The sequence below is a fragment of the Anoplopoma fimbria genome, chromosome 16, assembly GCF_027596085.1.
Source record: "Anoplopoma fimbria isolate UVic2021 breed Golden Eagle Sablefish chromosome 16, Afim_UVic_2022, whole genome shotgun sequence".
Taxonomy (NCBI): domain Eukaryota; kingdom Metazoa; phylum Chordata; class Actinopteri; order Perciformes; family Anoplopomatidae; genus Anoplopoma; species Anoplopoma fimbria.
The window spans coordinates 13527622-13547923 of record NC_072464.1 but is presented as its reverse complement, the minus strand read 5'-3'; the positions used below and the strand labels follow the sequence as shown (position 1 = coordinate 13547923).

The 20302-nt window shown below is 42.0% G+C and overlaps 2 protein-coding genes across 3 annotated transcripts; one reads left to right on the top strand and one right to left on the bottom strand.

Annotated features, from left to right (window-relative positions):
• The first annotated feature begins 4 nt into the window (after positions 1-4).
• On the top strand, positions 5-8255 carry galnt3 (UDP-N-acetyl-alpha-D-galactosamine:polypeptide N-acetylgalactosaminyltransferase 3 (GalNAc-T3)). 2 transcript variants are annotated; one of them, XM_054615089.1, is made up of 12 exons: positions 5-191; positions 832-953; positions 1279-1814; positions 2559-2731; positions 3272-3421; positions 3632-3866; positions 3968-4085; positions 4204-4404; positions 6184-6315; positions 6542-6643; positions 6745-6897; positions 6984-8255. In XM_054615089.1, exons 3-12 carry the CDS (start codon positions 1318-1320, stop codon positions 7095-7097), a joined length of 1875 nt encoding a protein of 624 aa, XP_054471064.1. In that variant the 5' UTR covers positions 5-191; positions 832-953; positions 1279-1317; the 3' UTR covers positions 7098-8255. The 2 variants fall into 2 exon arrangements, with proteins under 2 accessions (XP_054471064.1, XP_054471063.1); XM_054615088.1 differs by having other exon boundaries at positions 684-953.
• A 2498-nt stretch (positions 8256-10753) lies between these two features.
• csrnp3 (cysteine-serine-rich nuclear protein 3) lies at positions 10754-15456 on the bottom strand. The gene is made up of 4 exons (XM_054615888.1): positions 15294-15456; positions 12564-12823; positions 12086-12382; positions 10754-11893 (listed from the first exon to the last, which is right to left on the bottom strand). Exons 1-4 carry the CDS (start codon positions 15454-15456, stop codon positions 10754-10756), a joined length of 1860 nt encoding a protein of 619 aa, XP_054471863.1.
• Positions 15457-20302: the final 4846 nt, after the last annotated feature.

The following is a 20302-nucleotide window of genomic DNA, read 5'->3' as shown; positions in this document are numbered from 1 at the left end:
CTGGGGAACACAGTCGTGTTGGAGTCACTGTGCAAGTCAAAGGCAGAAAGAAGTCCAGCTGGGCTCTGAGCAGGCTCCCTGCTCCTGGAATCCGCGTCTTTAGTCCCTCAAGCATCCAACTCTCCATGAGGACCATCCGCTGCGGGGAACCGGGTGGAATTACCGGATTAGATGAACCACAGAGTCCGCCGGTGAGTGGCATCTTTTACAACTTTTTCATTATCTCAGATGTGCAGTTTCGCTTCCACGTGAAAGAACGCGTCGCTTTCCTGAGTGCGGGCTGGACCATGTGCGTGTTTACAGTCTGTGCTCGGGTTTATAATTGAATCTCTGGACAAGATGTGATGTTTTTCTCAGAGAACCTGATTGGATGCGGTGGGTTGTGAGTGGGGTAAAGCGCGTTCCTGGGTTATTTGTAACCCAGCAACTCTCCCAGTGAATGACCAGTTGAACAAATCCTATTAATGGCACCATTATTGAATCTGTGGAACTCGGTGGAGACCACACTCTCCAATATATGGCCACTTTATCGCATTCAGAGGTTTATCATGATAGTGTTTAAATCAGCAGGGGTTGTGCCATGTTTTTATAAAATGATTACCACAGGGCTGTCAAGATAAGCAGTGCACTCGCTAAACTTATTGAACGGGACATTGTGTCGTGCTTTCCCAAATGTACTCCAGGTATGGATTGTGACACGCAGAAGTTCTCTTTGCGCAGGCGCGCCGGCACGTCTCCTCCCTCTACCTGAGAGGAGCGCACCTGGATCCACCGAGACGGAAGTTCTGTGAGAACACAGAGTAACTCTTTTTTTTTTGTCTCCGCGAAAAGTTTCTTTGGAGTTCAAGCAACAAATAGAAGATCATCAGCCGACACAGAATGTCATTGGTGGAACTTTTCCAGAACAATTTAAAGGTCTTTTCTACCCGCAGTCTGTAATTCAGCGACTCATGGTAAGCTGTCTTTTTTTTTTTTTTTCTTTTTTTTTTAGAGGATCATAGAAGACGATTTTAATTGTGTGCTGTGTGATTTGTATATGGTAGCAGACTACTTTTAGCTCGACCGGGAACTGCTACTCACTTAATTAGTTTTATTTCAGAGACAAAAAGTTTAAAAAGGATGCTTAAAGTAGCCACTAAGATGTTAATGTAATGACATGGCAAGTAACGTGCCATTAAGTTGTATTTTTCTGAACCCCCTGTGTCTTAGATTTGACAGTTAATGACATTAATGCTAGTTAATCAATATTAAACATCTTAATATTTGTATTGATTACAGCTGAATGTCAGTACGCAGCCTGCTCTCCATTGAAGAAGAATGATAGCTCTCCGTAGAGTGCTCCGAAGGCGTTTGCATCCAGTTAAACTGGTGATAGTGGCCCTTGTCTTTGTCACATTTGTGTTCCTCATACAATGGGAAGTTGGGAGCCAAGGCCAACAGGAGGACCCGTGGCTGAAGGAGATGGCGGTGAAGCGGGATGCCGTGCTGGGCATAGTGATGGGAGCGGTCAATAACATCAGGGATGTGATCCCAAAGATGCAGATCAGAGCCCCTGTTCGTCAGCCGGACAGCCCAGAGAGTGGCTCTTGTCTGCCAGGTCACTACACTGCCGCTGAGCTCAGGCCAGCTCTGGAGCGGCCACCTCAGAACCCTAGTGCTCCTGGAGCAGCAGGGAAACCTTTCCACACAGACCCGCTGACCCCTCAGGAGCAGAAGGAGAAGGAGAGGGGTGAAGAGAAGCACTGCTTTAACCTGTATGCCAGCGACCGCATCTCCTTGAGCAGAGACCTTGGCGCAGACACAAGACCACCAGAGTATGCCCATTTTTACAATCTTTACACTTTTGGTGAAACTGTGCAAAATCCCTTAGTTTACTTTTTTTTTAATACTCCAAATGTGCAAGAAAGCTCAAAGTGATGATTGTCTTGTTGAACATAGTAGACCAAATATTTTTTTTGAAACAACATGTAATTGCACCACCTAGTGGGTATGAATGCAGTTTTGGTGCTGTAAAAGAAGTACCCAGCTTTCCCTCTTAAATTCTTCATGGATTTATGTACCCGAGTATAATATATTTGGGTGACTGAAAAACACCCAAATAGATCAGTGTAAAAACAGTGGGGTCTAACCAAAAGACATTCATCTGATTTTGCTTTTTTGCAACTGGGGAAAAGAGCACGGCGATGATTGTCCTGACTGGGGCTTTGTTTCAGCATCTCTGCACTGGTACTGTGGCCAGTTCACAAAGGAACACCGTTGTGTTTGGCAAATTACAGTACACCCAAGTGAATGTAACTCCAAGAACATGTCAGGAGATAGTCGGTACATGGCACAGAGATAAAGCCTGTCCATGTATTGGCTGTCTTTTTATGGCGAATTACAAAGTCTCTCCCGCTCTGATATGGCAGGTAGTTCAAAGGCTGCCACACATGCGGTGTCACGGCTGAAATGGACACCCCACTGGGGAGAGTCTGCAGATGTAATAACTACACTATTGTGCCACTCAGGAACTGTACAGGACAGTTAGATCTTTGTGCTCTCTCTCCTTCTGGCTGCAGATGTATTGAGCAAACCTTCAAGCGATGCCCCGCCCTGCCAACCACCAGTGTTATAATTGTGTTTCACAATGAGGCTTGGAGCACCCTGCTAAGGACAGTATACAGTGTCCTCCACACCTCCCCTGCCATTCTCCTCAAGGAGATCATCCTAGTGGACGACGCCAGTGTGGATGGTAAAAAAAAGTTTGATTTCATGCAGCATGTTGGGTGGGCAGCTCTTTGGTGTGCCACAGAACGTGCAGAGAGAAGCTTCCTGCTCCTTCTGTGGCCCGCGAACCGGGTTAGAACAGGAAGCGAGGGGCTGCTAGTGGTTACTTTCCTAAGAGGAATTAGCAGTGGTTGTGCTTAGAAATGAGTTGGCGTTAACTGTTTTGAACAGGTCTGAAGTGTCAGGGAAGGCAGTCCATCTGACTCACTAAGCTCAGTTATTTGTAAGAAGCAGTCAACAGTCAGAGGCCTGCTGTACAGCAGCTCTCCCGAAAGCCAGCCATGTTGAAGATGAAAGCAAGACTCCTTTTTCATCTGCTTGAGTCTTACCTTGCAGGCTGAGGGCTGTGAATATTGTCTATTCAATACTTGAGCAATACTTCTGACTATATCAGACTGTTTATAGAAGACTGTACAAGAATCACTCATATATTATTTTGTTCTTTCATAATGTTCTTCTCACTCCTACCTTTACTCTGTGTCTGATGGATGTGCCATACTTTCAGATACGTTGAAGGACGGGCTGGATGAGTATTTGAAGCAGCTGAGCATTGTACGAGTTGTCCGCCAGCGAGAGAGAAAAGGACTCATCACCGCTCGGTTGCTGGGTGCCTCCGTGGCCACCGGTGACACTCTCACCTTTCTGGACGCCCACTGTTAGTCAATACCTCTGACGTCACTCACAGATTAAAACCAGTTGCATGCCAGCCCCACCCTGACACCCACACCCGCAGCTCAACAGCCTAATGTTTGCTCTTTGTAAAGTCCTTGGCATGTCCGCAATGGCTTTACATTCCAAAATGTGTCATTCAGTGGGTATTCTCAAGAATGTTTTTTGATGTAATGTGATTTGCGTTTGTTAACAGGTGAATGCTTTAATGGATGGCTGGAGCCCCTTCTGGCCAGGATAGCCGAGAACTACACTGCAGTAGTGAGTCCTGATATAACCACTATTGATCTCAATACTTTTGAGTTCATGAAACCGTCCCCATATGGCCAGAACCACAACCGGGGCAACTTTGACTGGAGCTTGTCCTTCGGCTGGGAGAATCTACCAGATCACGAGAGACAAAGGAGGAAGGATGAAACATATCCCATCAAGTAAGGAAAACACATTTACATGAATATTGAATAACAACTTTATATGAACTCTCGTTTCTTGTTGGAAAACATTAAAAACCTTTACAAAATCATCTCCACAGGACTCCCACTTTTGCTGGTGGCCTCTTCTCCATCTCAAAAGATTATTTCTACCATATTGGAAGCTATGATGAAGAAATGGAAATCTGGGGCGGTGAAAATATTGAAATGTCATTTAGGGTATGTCAGTCTTGTTTTACCTGTTGATCAATAACATCACCATCCAAACGGCTGAGAAGGTGAGTCTAACTGCATGCCATTATACATCTGTTTTGTGCTGTCTCCCATTAACTTGCAGGTGTGGCAGTGTGGCGGACAGCTGGAGATCCTCCCTTGCTCCATTGTTGGTCATGTTTTCCGCACTAAGAGCCCCCACACCTTTCCCAAGGGCACACAAGTAATTGCCCGTAACCAGGTACGACTGGCGGAGGTCTGGATGGACGACTACAAGGAGATCTTTTACCGTCGTAACCAGCAAGCTGCACAGATGGCAATGGATGTACGTAGTGCACCCCTCCTCCTCCTCTTAAGAAAAGTTTTGAGCAAATCCTGTCCGATGATTAGTTCTTTTATTTATATACCTTTATTTACTAGGATAATCCCACAGAGATTTTGAATTTATTTTGCAGGGGGGTCCTGGCCAATATGTTGGGTTTTTTTTGTTTGTTTTTGCTTCCGGCAAAATAAAAGAAGTATTTGTTTCTGTTGTAGAAACTTTTTTGTAAGACACTCAATATGATTTTTAAAAGATAGATTGTGTTCTTGGAAAAAAAAACGTTATTTATATGTAGAGTTCAATCACCTGATTTTTACAGTAGCAATGTAATGCAAATCATCAGCGGACTTCTTTGAAGTTGAGAAGCATATCATTTTGGTGACATGCTTTACTCTGCTGATGAGAGCACATAATTACACATCATAACATTCTACTATTGTAATTCTCAATGCATGATTTTGGTAAATTAAACACATCCACTGAGCTGGAGAGAATTAGTGGAGCAATTAGGGGCTGAAAGCTGTTAATAGACAGAGAAGAATGGGCCTGAAGGACATCAGCTCTGGTAAAAGACTCCGGCTCTCAATGTTTCCCAACATGTGGTCCCGGAGGTGCCATAAACGGTTCCCTCAGGCCTGTACCTCAGAGCAGGCCAGCCCTCTCCCGCTGGCTTTAAACTGACACGCTGTTGTAAAGAGCTTCAAGGAATCCACTGTAGTGGTTATCAGTGTGCACTAGTGTGAGCAGCATCCTCATCACAGTAAGTGCTCTCATTATTCAAGAGCATTAGGTGCCAGCAAACCCTTTTAAATGTGCTACTACGCTTTCATTTAGAAGGTACACTGATCAAATACTTGTCTGTTGTTAATTGGTTCAACAAAGGAGTCATTAGAGCACTGGAACGCAGTCATTGATTTAAAAAAAGTAGGGTGATGATGAGAGTAAGGAGAGTAAAAATAAAAAATCTTAAGGGGAATATTCCTTTTTTCTTTTAAGGTTATGTCTATTTGTTTATTTGTGTTGTATATTTTATTTCTGTAATTGGATGACTGCTCAGTGTGGCTCTAAGGATTTTAATGTCAGTTGATCTACCGCAGACCAAAATGTCTCAACAAGATAATAGATCGCCATGGCGCCCAGAGGATGAGCCCTAATGACTTTTGTGATCCCCTGACTCTACCACAAGTTTCACTTTGACATTTTTGAGAAATATCTCAAGACTTACTGGATAGATTGCAATGCAATTTAGTCCAAACATTACTATCACTGCAAAAAAAAAAACCACTTCAGCCTTCAGTGCTAATTAGCAAATGATAGCATGGCAATTTGCTAAAAACTCAGAAAGTGAATATGGCTAGCACAGCCTTACAGAACCAGAATTGTGGCTGTAGGCTCTTAGTGTTGTTGGTCTTATAGTAATTTACTTTTTATTGCTGGAAGTCTTGTTTTTGTGTACTTATGTTACATACTTTGAGCTCTCAATAAATCTTAATTTCTGTTTTGATGGCAACCTTTGGAGAAAGATTTGAAGAAAGATTTACCTTTTCAATGCGTAAATAGCACTTCCAGATCCATCTTGACAACAGCTTCACAGCCTTTGCAAAGTGATCTTTTTCTTTACCAGACATTTTTTGATCTGAAAATAGTGATAACCGGCAAAAAAAGCATATGTTGCTTTGTAGTAAGCCCTGCTAGTATCCATCATACCTGCAGTGTGTTGTTGTGTTGACGATCAATGTAAAGGAAACTGCTTTTCTCTCCTGCCTGCCATTGTTATAACAGAGGGCCTTCGGAGAGATCTCCAAACGCGTGGACCTCCGTGAACGGCTGCAGTGCAAGAGCTTCTCGTGGTATTTGAAGAACGTTTATCCAGAAGTCTTTATGCCTGATCTCAACCCACTCCGCTTTGGCTCGGTAAGATCACACACCCCACCACCAGCTCTCCTCTTTCCAAACCTCAGAGCTCTGTCTAGCCACTGTGGGTTTCCACTTGGGATCTCCAGAGGGTACTGAGCAGTTCCAATTTGACACCACTGAAAGCACTCCGGAGACTAAAGTTGTTTGAACAGCTTGCATTAGATGTTAGTTTTTCATTTTGTTTCCTCCCACTGCTCTCCCCTTCCCTTCTCTTTCTCTGTAGGTGAAAAATGTCGGCAAAGACTCATGTCTGGATGTTGGAGAGAACAATGAGGGTGGGAAACAGCTGATCACTTATCCATGTCACGGACTCGGAGGAAACCAGGTCAGTCAGAAAATGTTCCCTCTATCTCTGTCTGATATGTCTGACATGTGATTCACTTTAATCACAGAGGTTCATGGCATTTTCTGTTTCCTTTGCTGTAGTATTTTGAGTTCTCCACACGTCACGAGATAAGACACAACATTCAGAAGGAGCTGTGTTTGCACGGGGCAGAGGGGACTATAAAGCTGGAGTTCTGCAAGTTTACAGGCATGAGCACATCTGTAGGAGCAGAGCAAAAATGGGAACTGAAGGAGGTGAGTTTTCTGTGCACTGGTTTGTGATTTTACATACTTGGGTTATCTTTTAAGGAAAGTAATAGTTTTGTCTTCTCTTCACATAGAACCAGTTATTCTACATGCCAGGATGGAACATGTGTCTGAGTGCCCGTCATGAGCACCCCTCTCTGGCCCTCTGCAACCCCTCAGACAGATTCCAGCTGTGGTCCTTCGTCTGAGTGGGCAAACTACCAATTTGCAAAAATAGCCACTGTATGCATAGATCCACTAGGATACCAGGATACCATACTGTATGCAGCTAACATACAGTTATTATGATTAATGACATTTAGTTTTAATTTATTTTTATACATAGAAGAGCTGAACTACTGCTGCTGGGAAGTTTGGACTTTGGGAGAAACCACAGTGTGGCACTGCTGGAAGGAAGCATGAAACTAATGCTCCCATTTGGACTGTGAACTGAGATTTTTGGAACAATGAAGATGCACAGGTGCCTCTTTTGTGTTTGAGATGTATTTACTACTCCAAGTCTTGGCAACCAACACATGCAGTATAAGGTATATAAAGTTAACATTGAACATGTTCCACTAAGACGCATGAATCTAAAACAAAATTTAAAAAAAACTAAATACAGTTTATGCATGTATTCAAGTTGGACAGACAAAAATCCAAAATGTTATGCACCAAAGAGACTGGAAAAGAAAATCCAAACCTCACAAATATGCTGTGCACTGTCCCCCTTTTTAAAATAACTTTTTAAATCATGTAAAACCTCTTATATGCTACCATCCAGTGCCTTACATGTCATTTTATACTGGGTGGGTGGAGTGCTGGAGGGAGGGTTGTGGGAGGATTGCTGCAGTTTTCTGTTGATGCAGAATTATAGTTTCAACAGTATTGTGTTCAAGAGAATCTTTAACTCAGAATTGGAGTCAATACACTTTGCTTACATTTCCTGAGATCAGGAAAGGTTTGCAGGACAAAGATTTTATAATGTCTATACGCTTGTTGCCAGTTTATTAGGTTCACTTAGGTATAACTAATGCAGTCTAATACAATCCTGCTGTAAATCCTCCCTTCAATAGGGTTATAATGTGGTTCTGTTAAAATATTTTGATGTGTTTCTTATATATATCATGAGGGTAAGAGTAAAAAATACACCTCTCAGTACAACGCAAATACAGTACACCAGCACCAAAATGATCAGGAAGTTGAATCAACACTTCTGTTAAACAGTTTCAACCAAGAATTGAGCGTTCTAACCTTCACAAAGGTAGAATTTACCGAAGGACTTTCATTAGACTTTACTAGTTTTATCAAGGTGTACTTGATACACTGGCAACTGATTGTAGAGATGTGAAGAATGATCATTTGAATACCAGTTTGGACTTTCATTATGAAACAGAGTGAGCTGTTACTGACACAAAAATTACATTCGATTAGTTTATACTTCAGGTGTTCATTTAGTGCTCATAACAAAAATGAAGTTAAGGTTATTGTTGATGATTGAAAATGCATTTTTATTTGACCTACAGTTAGTGCGTTACTAACAACATACATGTAATGTCATGACTGATTTTCAATTTGAATCATTCTCTTTTAAATAGCTGCATTTTTTGTCTGTATTATTTCTAATTTTATTCTTAGGTGTTTATCATAGGGGAACTTTTAATGTGAAATGAATGCACCGAAGTAATTCTATTTGTTGATCAAAGGTCTGAAACGCTCCCTCTACATCTAAACTGGAGTCCACTAATGAATCTCTGGTGCAGGCGCTAGTGTTTACATGGCTGGGGATCAGTGTAAATACCTTTTAAGTTTGAGACTGGGTGAGAAACGGATCAAATGTGTGTGTATGCTAAAAATGGAAAGTGTCTATTTTGGTCTTGGTATTAAGAGGTCTTATTTTTAGGTCAATACATTGAGTTGGGTAGTACTGACAGCCACTTTGTCTCATTTCTCCCTGTGATCTGCAGAGGGCACCTTGCACTAAGAAATGACTGAAGGTACAATGTTGACTAGCAATTTGAATCAAATTTATTTCAAAACCATGTTAAAAACAAAACAGAAAATTAAATTTGCTCTATCTACAGTTGGAAAACCAAACACATTGAAAAAAATTGTACCATTTTGTGCAAACATTTGCATTTTACAGAATAAGAAATAGAAATAAATAAATCAGGCACATGAAGCTTTACAACTCACAACCAGCATGAAACAAAAGACAGTGAAGTTAAGATAGTGAAGCAATTTACTCAATACAGACTTTATATTAAACCACAATAAATACACATTTCAATATATCATTCATAATAAATACTGAAAAACAAAAAGCCAACACAGGATTCTTAACTGGATGCAGGGTCATTATGTCTAGCCTTCTCACACTGTATACTTTGGCTAGATTGATCTGTACTTTAGGCTATGTTGATGCCACTGATTGCCTTAAAGCAGTCTGTACACTTCTTTTGAACCATCGAGGTAGCATGAGAGATTCCAGCTACTCGACAGTCACACAGAACCACCAAAACTCTTGTTCTGACCCTTCTGATTATATAATATGGGCAGATATTTGCAAGCTTGAAAGAGGAACAAATATCTGTCTTCATGCAGGAACAGAGAGCTCAAGGTAAAGAACTTCAGCGACGTATTATAGTAGTGCTATTCGCTGAATTATTGCAGACCCCCAATTGTTGAGCGGTCAGCCTCAATTTCCTTTTTGTCAGTGACTTTATAAAGATCTCTTTAAAGGTTTTTCACAGATTTTTGGTAAACATTTTTCTCACATCCGGCTGTTAAGTCATAATCAATGGCTCATTGGACTCAGGCGTCATATTGTGTAGCTGTTAATTACTGATATGAATCATGTTTGATAATAAGCTTTGATTGTCAACCTTGAACATTTGCTTCCCCCATATACAATAGGCAGAGCTGTGGTATATTTTCTATGAGACTAATGGTGCTTTAAGTACAATAACAATTGCCATGACAGTCAATTAAAAGGAATCTCATGTCACTTTATTGAGGATCTTCTCAAAAGCTTCTCATACTTTTGGATATAAGTCAAAGTGCTACTTTATTAATATCCCTGTATCAATTAAATGCATCAAAGAATTCATCTTTATTTGAGGTGGCACCTGCAAATAATGGTTTTCTAAGAGTAAACAGTGGAGATATATAACAAGTGAGGGGCCATATTTTTCCACCGTTCAAGTATTCATCAGTTATTTTGCTTTCGATATTGTAGTCCATACATACAAATAAGAATTCAGGCCTTTTCATGCTATTCAAAACCATAGAAAAGCATATAATAGTGACAATAGAAGAAAATAAATGTACATTATGTACACAACACAATTTTATATAAAACAATGGCAATTCTATTTTCCTAAATGTCACTGAGATTCCCAAAACAGCATGCGTATTGTTATCAAAACATTTACAATATGTAAGTATACACATAATTCAGAAACAATAAATAAACTGACAATAAACCTTTTTGCACATTTGACACATACAGTAGACATAGAAAAGTTCCATCTACAGTACAATATCTGCTTAAAACTAGAACTTTACATCTTAAATTACAAGATACATTGCACAGCATGACATAACTGATGTTTGAAAATGTTCTTTTTTTTATCTGTTCCATCTTGCAGTTAAGCACACACTGTAGTGGAGGAACCCTCAGGAGCAAATCATTTAAACATTTCCATCATGACCTTATGGCTTTTTATATACAGATGAAAATGTATATTGGTCCTGTGAATTGCTAGGGTCAGATAATGCAACAAAAAAAAGGCCATGATTATGCTCCCTTAAAATACCTCTTAGTCAGTAATGATGAAAGAACACTTCAAAAAGGTGAGGCCCACTAAATGGCTGTGACCTCAGGGCAATGGTCTGGTAAAGGGTGGTTCTTAGTGTTTTTTTCTAGTAAGCTCAGGTCAGAATGGCCATTAACACCGGCCTCTTGCTGTGGCTGTTCAGCTGTCATACATGAGCTGCTGTAGGAACCCTGTGTGTTATTGTTCAAGTAGTCTTTAAACTGCGTCTGGTTCTGGGTGTCCGGCTGCTCCACAAAGGCCTCTTTGGACAACACCTTCTTCTCCTGATCAGATGTGTAGTAGGTCAAGGGGGCCGCAGGAGCGCCGTTGGTCAGCGTGAAATGTTGATTAGCTGTGTATTGTTCACCAGTCTGATTAGAGTAGTCTGTGTACTGCTCGGCAGACATGTTGAATGGTCCTGGGGCCGCGCTGCTGTTGTTTGTGGTGACTGGATCTTGGAATGCTAAGGCTTCTCCGTAGGGTTCACTGGGTCGGCTGGTTTGGCCGTTAGAGACGGCACTGGAGCTCCCGAGCTGATAGTACTCAGCTGAAGAGGAGTTCATTAAATAAGTGTTCCCGTTCATGTTGTTATCGTGAGCCACTGAGCCATTGGTAAAACACAGCACAGAGGACAAGGGGACAACCTCGGTATGAGACACGGACGGGGCCGTTATGTCACCCTGAAAGTTCTTTGACTTCTCTTCATCGTCAGCATCCTCATCCTCGGAGTCGCTGTTGGCTAAGCTTTGGGTGCTGGAGTCAGACAGGACACTGCAAACACTGACACTATCCTCCTCGTCCTCATCGTCTTCTTCGTTTTCGTCTTCCTCCTCCTCCTCCTCCTCGTCTTCTTCATCCTCCTCCTCATCTTCGTCATCCAGCGGCTCCTCCATCTCCTCCGCGGTCTGCAGGTGCATGCTGGCCGTCTGTGGAACGGCCTCCGACAGAGAGTACTCCAACCTGTGCTGCGACTGAACGAGAGGGTTTCCGCCTCCCAGGTCGTTAGTTTCGCCATGGTAACCATTGGTGGGGGACGCCTGCTGCTGCTCGCGGCTCTTCTCCAGTTCCAGCTTCATTATGGTGTGCAAGAAATGGGTCCGAACACGGATGGGATTAAACTCCACTCTCCCAGTTGAATTGGTGCAGCCCTCTTTTGTGCAGCCACATGGAAATGACATGCGGTCCACCTAAGGCAAACACAACATTTACTTTGCTATTTATTTATTTTCAAGCCGGTGAACTGTGTAAGGACAAGATTGTATCAAATAATTAATGTGTGTTCTATTATATAATATATCAGTCATTGATCTCTGCACCTTCTCTTTAAATATACAGTAGGGCAAGGATAAAGCTGAAGATGTGCATGTCGTGGGATTTACCTGGCACTTGATCCCTGCGATGCTGCAGGCACATGTCTCCGGGTCACAGAAAACTCTGCAATCACAGCCGCAGTCCTCTCTGGATATCCGGATAGCCCGCAGTTCATGTTTCTCTTCCACGTCAATCTTCTTCACCCCAGAGGAGCGCAGCAGTGCTCGGCGCTTTTTAGTGGTAAGTGGCTGCAGGAAGAAGTACTCGTCTACCTCTGTGTTGTCCAGATCAATGTCGTCGTCAGAAATGTCCTCTGCCGTGAGCGTGTTGGCCTCTTCAGACTCCACCGTGCCATTCTTAGTCAGCTGAAAACAAGAAGGAATCAGATCAAAGCCATTTCATAAAAGTGAGAGAACAAAAACAAAGTGACCCAGATTCCTTTAAGATTCACTCACATATTTGATACTGACATCTTCTGTGCTTATAAAATCCTGTATTCAGAAATGTTTGTCAATAATGCTCTGATAAACATTACCAAGCATTTACCTTGAGTTTGATTGAATTGAGTTTCTCCTCCTTCAGGTGATCTCTGAGCATGTCTCTGTGGATCCTCTCCTGCTCCACGGCAAATTCCCCCAGGGAGTACTGTCTGATCCAGCTATGCCTGTTGGACATGCCCAGCGTGCTGCCTCCCTGGCTGGGCACGCTGGTGAAGCCCTGCCGTCGGCTGAAGTAGTACACGGTCACATTCTCAAAATGCACCCTCCTCGTCCGCAGGCGCTTCTCTCTCTTCAATATTGAGTCGGCTGCAAAGTGAAGACGGTTAATGTTAAAAAAGTGGCATACTTGTCATCTTGGTTGCAAACTGTTTCTGGCAATTCTTGAATCCAATGTGGAAATAATTATTAAAGCTCTACAATGCAAACCAATGCATCATTTTATTCTTTGATGATGCAGCAGAGCAGTTTTATAGGTTAATGTAAAGCTTGTTAAGGTAAGTGACATTTTTGTGGCCAAATTTGGGACACAGACATGCTGAGAGTTTTGTCCTTAAATATGAGGTATTCAGTCTTGCCATTACAGTGAGCTTCTACGTATCCTAGTGTAGCTTTGTAGGGAAGAATTTCATCAGTTCCACAAGCTTCCACTTGGCATGCGAGTCCTCAGTGTGTCTTTTTAAGGAGAGCTCTACAAGAGGGGAGAAGGCTGAGAGGAGGGCAACGGTGGAGCATAAATAATCCCCTGCCTGGCCCAGAGATGAAGAGAGTCGGTTCACAGAGGCAGTGTTCCCAGCGTTTCCCCCATATCAGACAGACAGGACAAATAGAAACCATCTGGTTCCAACAGCTTACCCAGACCCCACCCCCTCACCCCCCCACGCAAGAGGGACAATGCATTTCATTACAGATGTAGAGCTGTCAGACTGAGCAGAGCCGAGTGTTTTTATCTACAAAGAAAAACGCAAACATATATCAGCATGTTTTAGGTGTAAAAACAGTTAGCAGATTTTAAGGTCTTTATAATCAGCTTTTTTCCCCCAATGTCTTTATTAATCAACAGGGAAAAAATGATCATCTCAAACAGGTATTTTAAAGGTATTATAGTGTTCCTTTACCCTTTGAAGACTTTTACCCTCTGGGCACACACAACAACACAGATGTTTTTCCTCCTCTCTCTAACACAACAGCATGGGGATGTAAAGCCACTTAAGATGTAATCGTTTCACCTCTCTGCAATGACAGTCAATCACTGTACATGTCACTTCACAGGAGTGAAGTCTTACCAGCGCACAGCTCCCTTTTAGCTGTCAGCTGACCTTCTCCCCAGTTACCAGCAGCTGCAGCTGACACAGAGGCCAAGCTCAGCCTCTAGGGACACAGCACCCTACTTAAGTCTGGCTACAGGGAGGGGGGGGGGGCTGTCACCCATCAGCATGTCCTACACATAGACTTAAAAAAAATAGTCCATCACTAAAATGGGAATTTATTGTCTACTTTGCGTTTAATTAAATTAAAAATAAAACTAGTTTTTGTTTGCTTGGAATTTTTTTTTGTATGTGGTCAAGTATTTGTGCACATACACAAACAGCCTGTCCCTTTCTTTTGTTCTTAAATAACTGCATTATTAAGCTGGATGCTTTTAAAATCCCCCCAAAGTAATGAATAAACTACAACATCATCACTGTATCATCACATGCTGTCTCATCTCTTAGATATTAACAATCACACGTGCAGTGCTTTACTTATTCGTGATGTCCTTTTGAACCTGCAGAGGAGACATGCCTTTTTGTGGATGATTTATCTTTGATTGCAGTGGGACTGCATTCTTTAATACAAAGTCAATTCAAGCCAGAAATAACTGACTCTCTCAGTAGCAAACCTCTTTTGGAGCTGGTGAGCTTCACATAATCCTAGCTGTGATCCTTATTAGTAAACCAAAACAATCATGGCAGATCTGCAGCTTTTTAGCCCTTGTTAATATTTTTTAATCGTAGCTGCAGCTAAAACATTTAGTCGGTCAACAGAAAATTAATCTCCAACTATTTAGGTAATTAATAAATCGTCTGAGTCATTTTTCAACCAAAGTGCAATTGGTGGTCTCAACCTATTTTATGGGAAGTATGTTTGCTGCTCTTCCCTGTTTTAATTGATTGTAGACTAATTCATTTGAGGGTTTGTTGGTTGGTTGGTCAAAACAAGATTTTTAAATGTATCACCTTAGGCCTCAGGAAATATTGACAGGCAGTTTTCACCACAACATTTTATAGACCAAACTATTAATTAACAAAAAGAAAATAATTGGCAGATCTATCCATAGTGAAAATAATAGTGTTCTTAGAGATCAGTGCATTTACATGTACATTACCATCAGTGTTGCACACACACAGCTTGAGACTGCATCGGCTCATTCATCTGACTGGGCCTGTTCACTGATAATGTTCCCTAATGAAGGAGGCTGTCTGTGCATCCTTCCCCTTTATCACAGCACTGGACTCTTAGCATCACTCAGCCTATACTCTCCTCTCCTCTGCTCAGCTATGAGAGTCAATTCATATTACACTCCCTTATCTACAGACATGCAGATTTGTTTTGTCTGACCTGCATCCTGCATTAATTGTGATCTACAAAACCAGGTTGTGTCTGAGTTTTGTTCTTTTCTAGATTAAAAAAACCCTTTCAGTGTTTTTCCCCTTTGAGATGAAATGACAACATTAATCTTACCGTCAATAGCCACACTGAGCTCATTGTATGAATTTAAAAAAACACAGGCACTCACGGGTGAAAGGGCCTGAGGCAGAGGGGTTGACACTGTCGCTGCTATCCCCGCTCTCACTGCATGAGACCTCATCATCAGACTCCCGCAAGGAAGAGCACGGGGAGGAGGAGGCTTCCACCTCCTCAAATTTCCTCTTCAGTATTCCACTCATGGCCCGCCGCATCTGCACCTGAATTGGAAAGACAGCAGTGGGGCCACACATTATTTAATATCCAGTTTAGGGCCTTCATAATCCTCAACACACTCAATTAGCAATGAGACCCTGACTCTGCCTTCCTCCTCCCTACACACACACACATACACACACACAAACACACAAAATCTCTCCTGCCACTATCCCAGCTCCCAGGCGTTCCCTAGGCGAATGATCACCTTGGCACAAAGGAGCTGAGATGGAAGGAGAAAGCTGCTAATTACATACTACGTCTCCCTTACAGAAAAAAAGACACTGGACCAACTTGTCTTGCACTGCTTTTGTTCACTGTGAAATGATGTTCAATATATATGTTTGATGTACAGTATTACGTAGAATATTAAATGACAATGACTTTTTAATTGCTGATACTATAAAATAACAGAAATGTCATAAAATGTATAACACTGCATCTTACAGAATATAAAAAAATGTCTGCAGCTTTTTCTAAAAAAAAAAAAATTCGTAGTATTAGTGTGATGTTTATGTGGATTTATACAGGTGCATACACATGTTGATATGCACTTGCTGGTGTGCACTGGGTAGCCATTGAACTGTGGCAACAATTTGCACAACACAAAGCGATGAGTAGTTTTATCACACCCCATGCAGTGCTAGAGGAGGAATTGGTAAAGCTCTTGTTGACAAGATAATGACTGACATCCTGTACATCTCTAATGAGCTTCTATTAGCTCAGATGCTTCCTACTGAAAATAAAGGAAAGGCCTCAGGTGAATGCAGCCTCAGTCACCGCAGAACAGAAAAAAAAAACTGTACTGTGACTGGCTCTCAATTTCTTTATAATTAGCAACAAAGTAAATAAATACAAGATAATAGCAAACTAGACTTAAGGATATGATCCCTGCTACAGACCTCTCAGTGCTTGCTATCATTAAAAAGTGCCATGATTATACCATCTGTAACAATATCTCTACTGTTAAATCAGGGGCAGTACTGTTGTGCCCAGTTTCTGAAAAATACATGAATAAAGCTATCTTTGTATGGCTGTGTAGGTGAAGCTAAATGTTTGTGGCAGCACTTCAGAGGCTGTTGAAACAGAAGTGTTACAAACTACTTCAATGTCAATTGAGAGGGGCCATTAACTCCCTCTGACTGATGATGCAATTAGACCAAGCTCATCAGTCAACTACACTAAAACTAATCACAATTACACTGCAACTTCTGCCTTTCCCTACATAAATATTTATTTGTCAATTTGTACAACTGTAATATTGCAGGACTCATTTAATCCCTATTCATAATATGAGACATTGCTGAAATTGCAGTCCTTTAATGTATGTAGCTGAAAAGCCCTCTGTTCCTTTTTTTAATAGCATCAGCTGGAACGCCATCTCTCATTTTAAAATAAACCCAATAACACCAACAGTGCTGCTGTAGCACAGCAAGGATTGGTATGACTGGCAGCTTTCCCCTCACTGCTTTCTCTCCTGGAAACTGGAATCAGTAAAGGCAGTATGCATCTTCACCCAGTCCCACTCTGTCTATCTGCCAGAGCAGCTTGTGGGGGAGTTCCATTCACAGACAGCCACAGTGTTTCATCTGGGCTCTGCTATCGAGTCATTACAGATGCAAATGCTGCCTGAGAGAAAGAGGTGCAACCCAGAGAGGACTAGCGCTGCCAGCAAGAGGGTCATTGTTCCCATGAGGCTTTGCTTGTTCAGCGCAGTGACATGGCAGCGCCAGCATTTGGAGGACCTCCAGCGTAAACAACTCTACCTTCAACTAAAAAATGTGAGGCATCCTCCATCTGAGAGGAAGTGGAGGAGAGAGGAGCCAGTCAGGCTAACCTCATCGAAAAGATTTCCTTTCAGAAAGAACTGATATTAAATTGGAATCAAAATCTGTGAGAGGCTGCATCCTGAGCTGGAGTTAACCATCTTTTTGATTCCCTAAAGCCAATAACTGAACTGACTGACAGGGAACTAACAAACTACTTTCTCTTCTGAGCAATTATGACAAGAAGTAATTACATTACCTAATACTGAAATATATTCCATAAATCTTGTGAGTTCAGAATGTTGAAGCTGTCAATCTCACATTAAAACTAAAATAAACTCATTCATTTCACAATCCACTTCATTTGTTGGCAAACGAGTGGAAATTTCCATCATGAATGTAATTTTAGTCCATTTCCTAGTGAGGGTCCTAATTAAATACCATTGTTGAAAACCTATTTCTATGCTTAGCCCTGAGCTGATGATGCACTAGGCTTTGATACCAAAAGTGGTTTCCATGGAGATTCTTATGTACCCTCACAACTAGTGCTTTCCCATATGACAGTGTTCCCAGTGTTACACAGTGTGTATAAGGGTTCTCATACTAAAACGCCAATGTTAGTTAACAAGCGTATTTTGTCTTTATATTTATCATAGTTACTAATTCATTTCATGACTGCATGAAATCAGAGTTAAAATCTTGACGCTGGATGGGCATGACATCATAAACCAGAGAGCTGTGGGTAATCAGGCTGAACTACTTTTTTTATCAAGGCTAAATAAAAACCAGAGATTGTTTCTCCTCTGTAACAGCTCTTTCTTTGTCTTTTCTGTTGCCTTACCACCAATCATGGCTTGGCCGCATACACTATGATAGAAGGGAGAAAAATCCCAGAGAAAATAATGCAGCAAAAGCCAGCTTGGAAAGCCCCTCCCTGTGTTTGCCTGTCTGTGCACACACATCAACTGTGGAAACCAACTCCTGTCCTTAATCAGCAGCGCTCTCGGCACTGTAGCACACTTGCACTCTGAATACAATTATTTTTCCCCTCGTCATTCACAATATTCCCACAGTCATACTAAAACCGATGTGACAACACAAGGCTCAAAACACTCATCCCAAGTGATGCTAACAAGCCTATGGCATCTGGTGCAAGTCATGACACATCAGGCCTTCAATGACCAGATTACACTTATTCTGTGTGTGCTGGCCCCAACAGGAACAACTGACCTGTATCCAATGGCAGACTGAGACTCCTCTCACCTCTTCTCACAGCAGCTCAGCCACACAATCATAAATGTGGCTATTCAAAAAAAGGTGAAACATGATGAGTGAAGAAGTTCCCATTTTTGTTCAGTATACTGATTTGCAGCGACCCCTGAGCTCCACGGGCATAAGAAAAAAGGGTGCAAATGTATACTTTTCTAGCTCTGGCTGCACTGTCGGTACCATATGCTTTATTGTTGCAAGACGACAATCATTCTTACTTTAACTCTCCCTGTCACCGGGTCGCCCCCCCCACCCCCTCTCCTCTCTCTCTCTCTCTCTCTCTCTCTGGCCACACAAAGGCTCGTTAGCTGCAGCCGGCTGAAAGGCAGAAGCCAGACTGTAGCAGAGTGGAGCAAAGCAGAGGCAGCCTGTGAGATCACATGGGTGGGATGTCTGAGAGAGAGAGAGAGAGAGAGAGAGAGAGAGAGAGAGAGAGAGAGAGAGAGAGAGAGTCAGGCGTGCCTCTGCTCCTGCTGTCTGCAGATATTTTTACCAACATGAGCTGCGGGGAGGGGAGAGGGCCATGTAGGGGGTAGGTGGAGGCAGAGGTACGGGGGGGGGGGGGGGGGGGGGGGGGTCAGAAAGAGGGAAAAAGAAAAAATGTTGGAGAAATGGATAATGGGAGGGGGGTGAGAGATGCAGGGCAGTGGGAAAAGAGCTGTGGGGGGGGGGGGTACAACTGAGATGCAGAGGGAAGGGGATTCAGGGGGGAAGAGTAAATGGGAGGGGGAGACTGAGGAAGAGGTGGAGTGAGCAAGGATAGAGAATGGGGAAAAGAAAAGTAAAAAAGCATATGATGCCAAGAACATAACAAGAGGACCATCAAATGAACATAAAAACTACAAAATAAAAGCTTGATTTGACTTATAAAGACAAAAAAAAAATCCAGGATAAAATCAAATTGCATGATAGAACAATGCAGTGTTTATATAAGAATCTTGGCATATTGTTCGCATCCAAAATCTGAGAGTATACCTGGAAGAGGTTGACAAGAAAATATCAACATGTACTAACTTATGTGTATATGACTTGTCAGCACTGTAGTCAATGTGATCCCAAAACTTCCTATGCCAGGAAATTCTGCAGAGGAGTTAGAGGGGCCTCAGCATATGTAGTCAGAGAGCCATTATTTCATTATTGCACTTAATTAGGCCGTATGTCAACATAAAAGGTGCTGCACTTCTTCCTCTTACAATAGCTTTAAGCTTAGAGAGTTTTTACAGCCAACACAGTATTACAGTCCGTACAATGAAATCTTTTGTGAGAACAAAACCTCCCAACTGCATGATTTAAATCCATTGTGAGTTCAGGAGGTAGTTCAATACAATATCTGCTAAGGTTTATTGACAATGTTATGTGAAAGGATTTGTGTTGTTTCCTTGATGCAACTCAGAAAAAACAACTGTCATTCGACTCTGCATCCTCACAGTGTCCTCAATGAACCTCGCCTCAACAGCCCTGCGCTCCTCCTCCACCCCTGTTGTCTCTCTCTCTTGTATGCTATATAATATTGTCCAGCCACAGTCTAAGACACATTAGCAAGCAGCTTCATTTGGCCTTCAAAGATCTTCATAGATCTGAATCTCAGTTTTTTGAACAAACATCAGTATGACATTAACCTGTACTGTGTAGCAATTAAGAAGACATTTTTTTTATTGTGTCATAATTTCATGAAGTAATTTGACCGTCAAGCAATCTGAGCTGTATTTAGTAGTAGTAATAGTAGTGGTAGTAGTAGTGGTAGTAGTGTGAATAGTACATTATTTAAGGGTTTATATCTATCCTAAGACCAGCAATGAAATGGCTCCTT

Bases quoted from the DNA above. Each gene is read 5' to 3' on its own strand.
- galnt3 (XM_054615089.1), top strand. From the start codon at position 1,318: ATGATAGCTCTCCGTAGAGTGCTCCGAAGGCGTTTGCATCCAGTTAAA. The intron at 4,086-4,203 runs GTATGTCAGTCT...ATTAACTTGCAG, and splicing joins ATATTGAAATGTCATTTAGG to GTGTGGCAGTGTGGCGGACA. The intron at 6,898-6,983 runs GTGAGTTTTCTG...CTCTTCACATAG, and splicing joins AAAAATGGGAACTGAAGGAG to AACCAGTTATTCTACATGCC.
- csrnp3 (XM_054615888.1), bottom strand. From the start codon at position 15,456: ATGCGGCGGGCCATGAGTGGAATACTGAAGAGGAAATTTGAGGAGGTG. The intron at 12,383-12,563 runs GTAAATGCTTGG...TCTTGTTTTCAG, and splicing joins TCAATTCAATCAAACTCAAG to CTGACTAAGAATGGCACGGT. The intron at 11,894-12,085 runs GTAAATCCCACG...TGTTTGCCTTAG, and splicing joins TCGCAGGGATCAAGTGCCAG to GTGGACCGCATGTCATTTCC.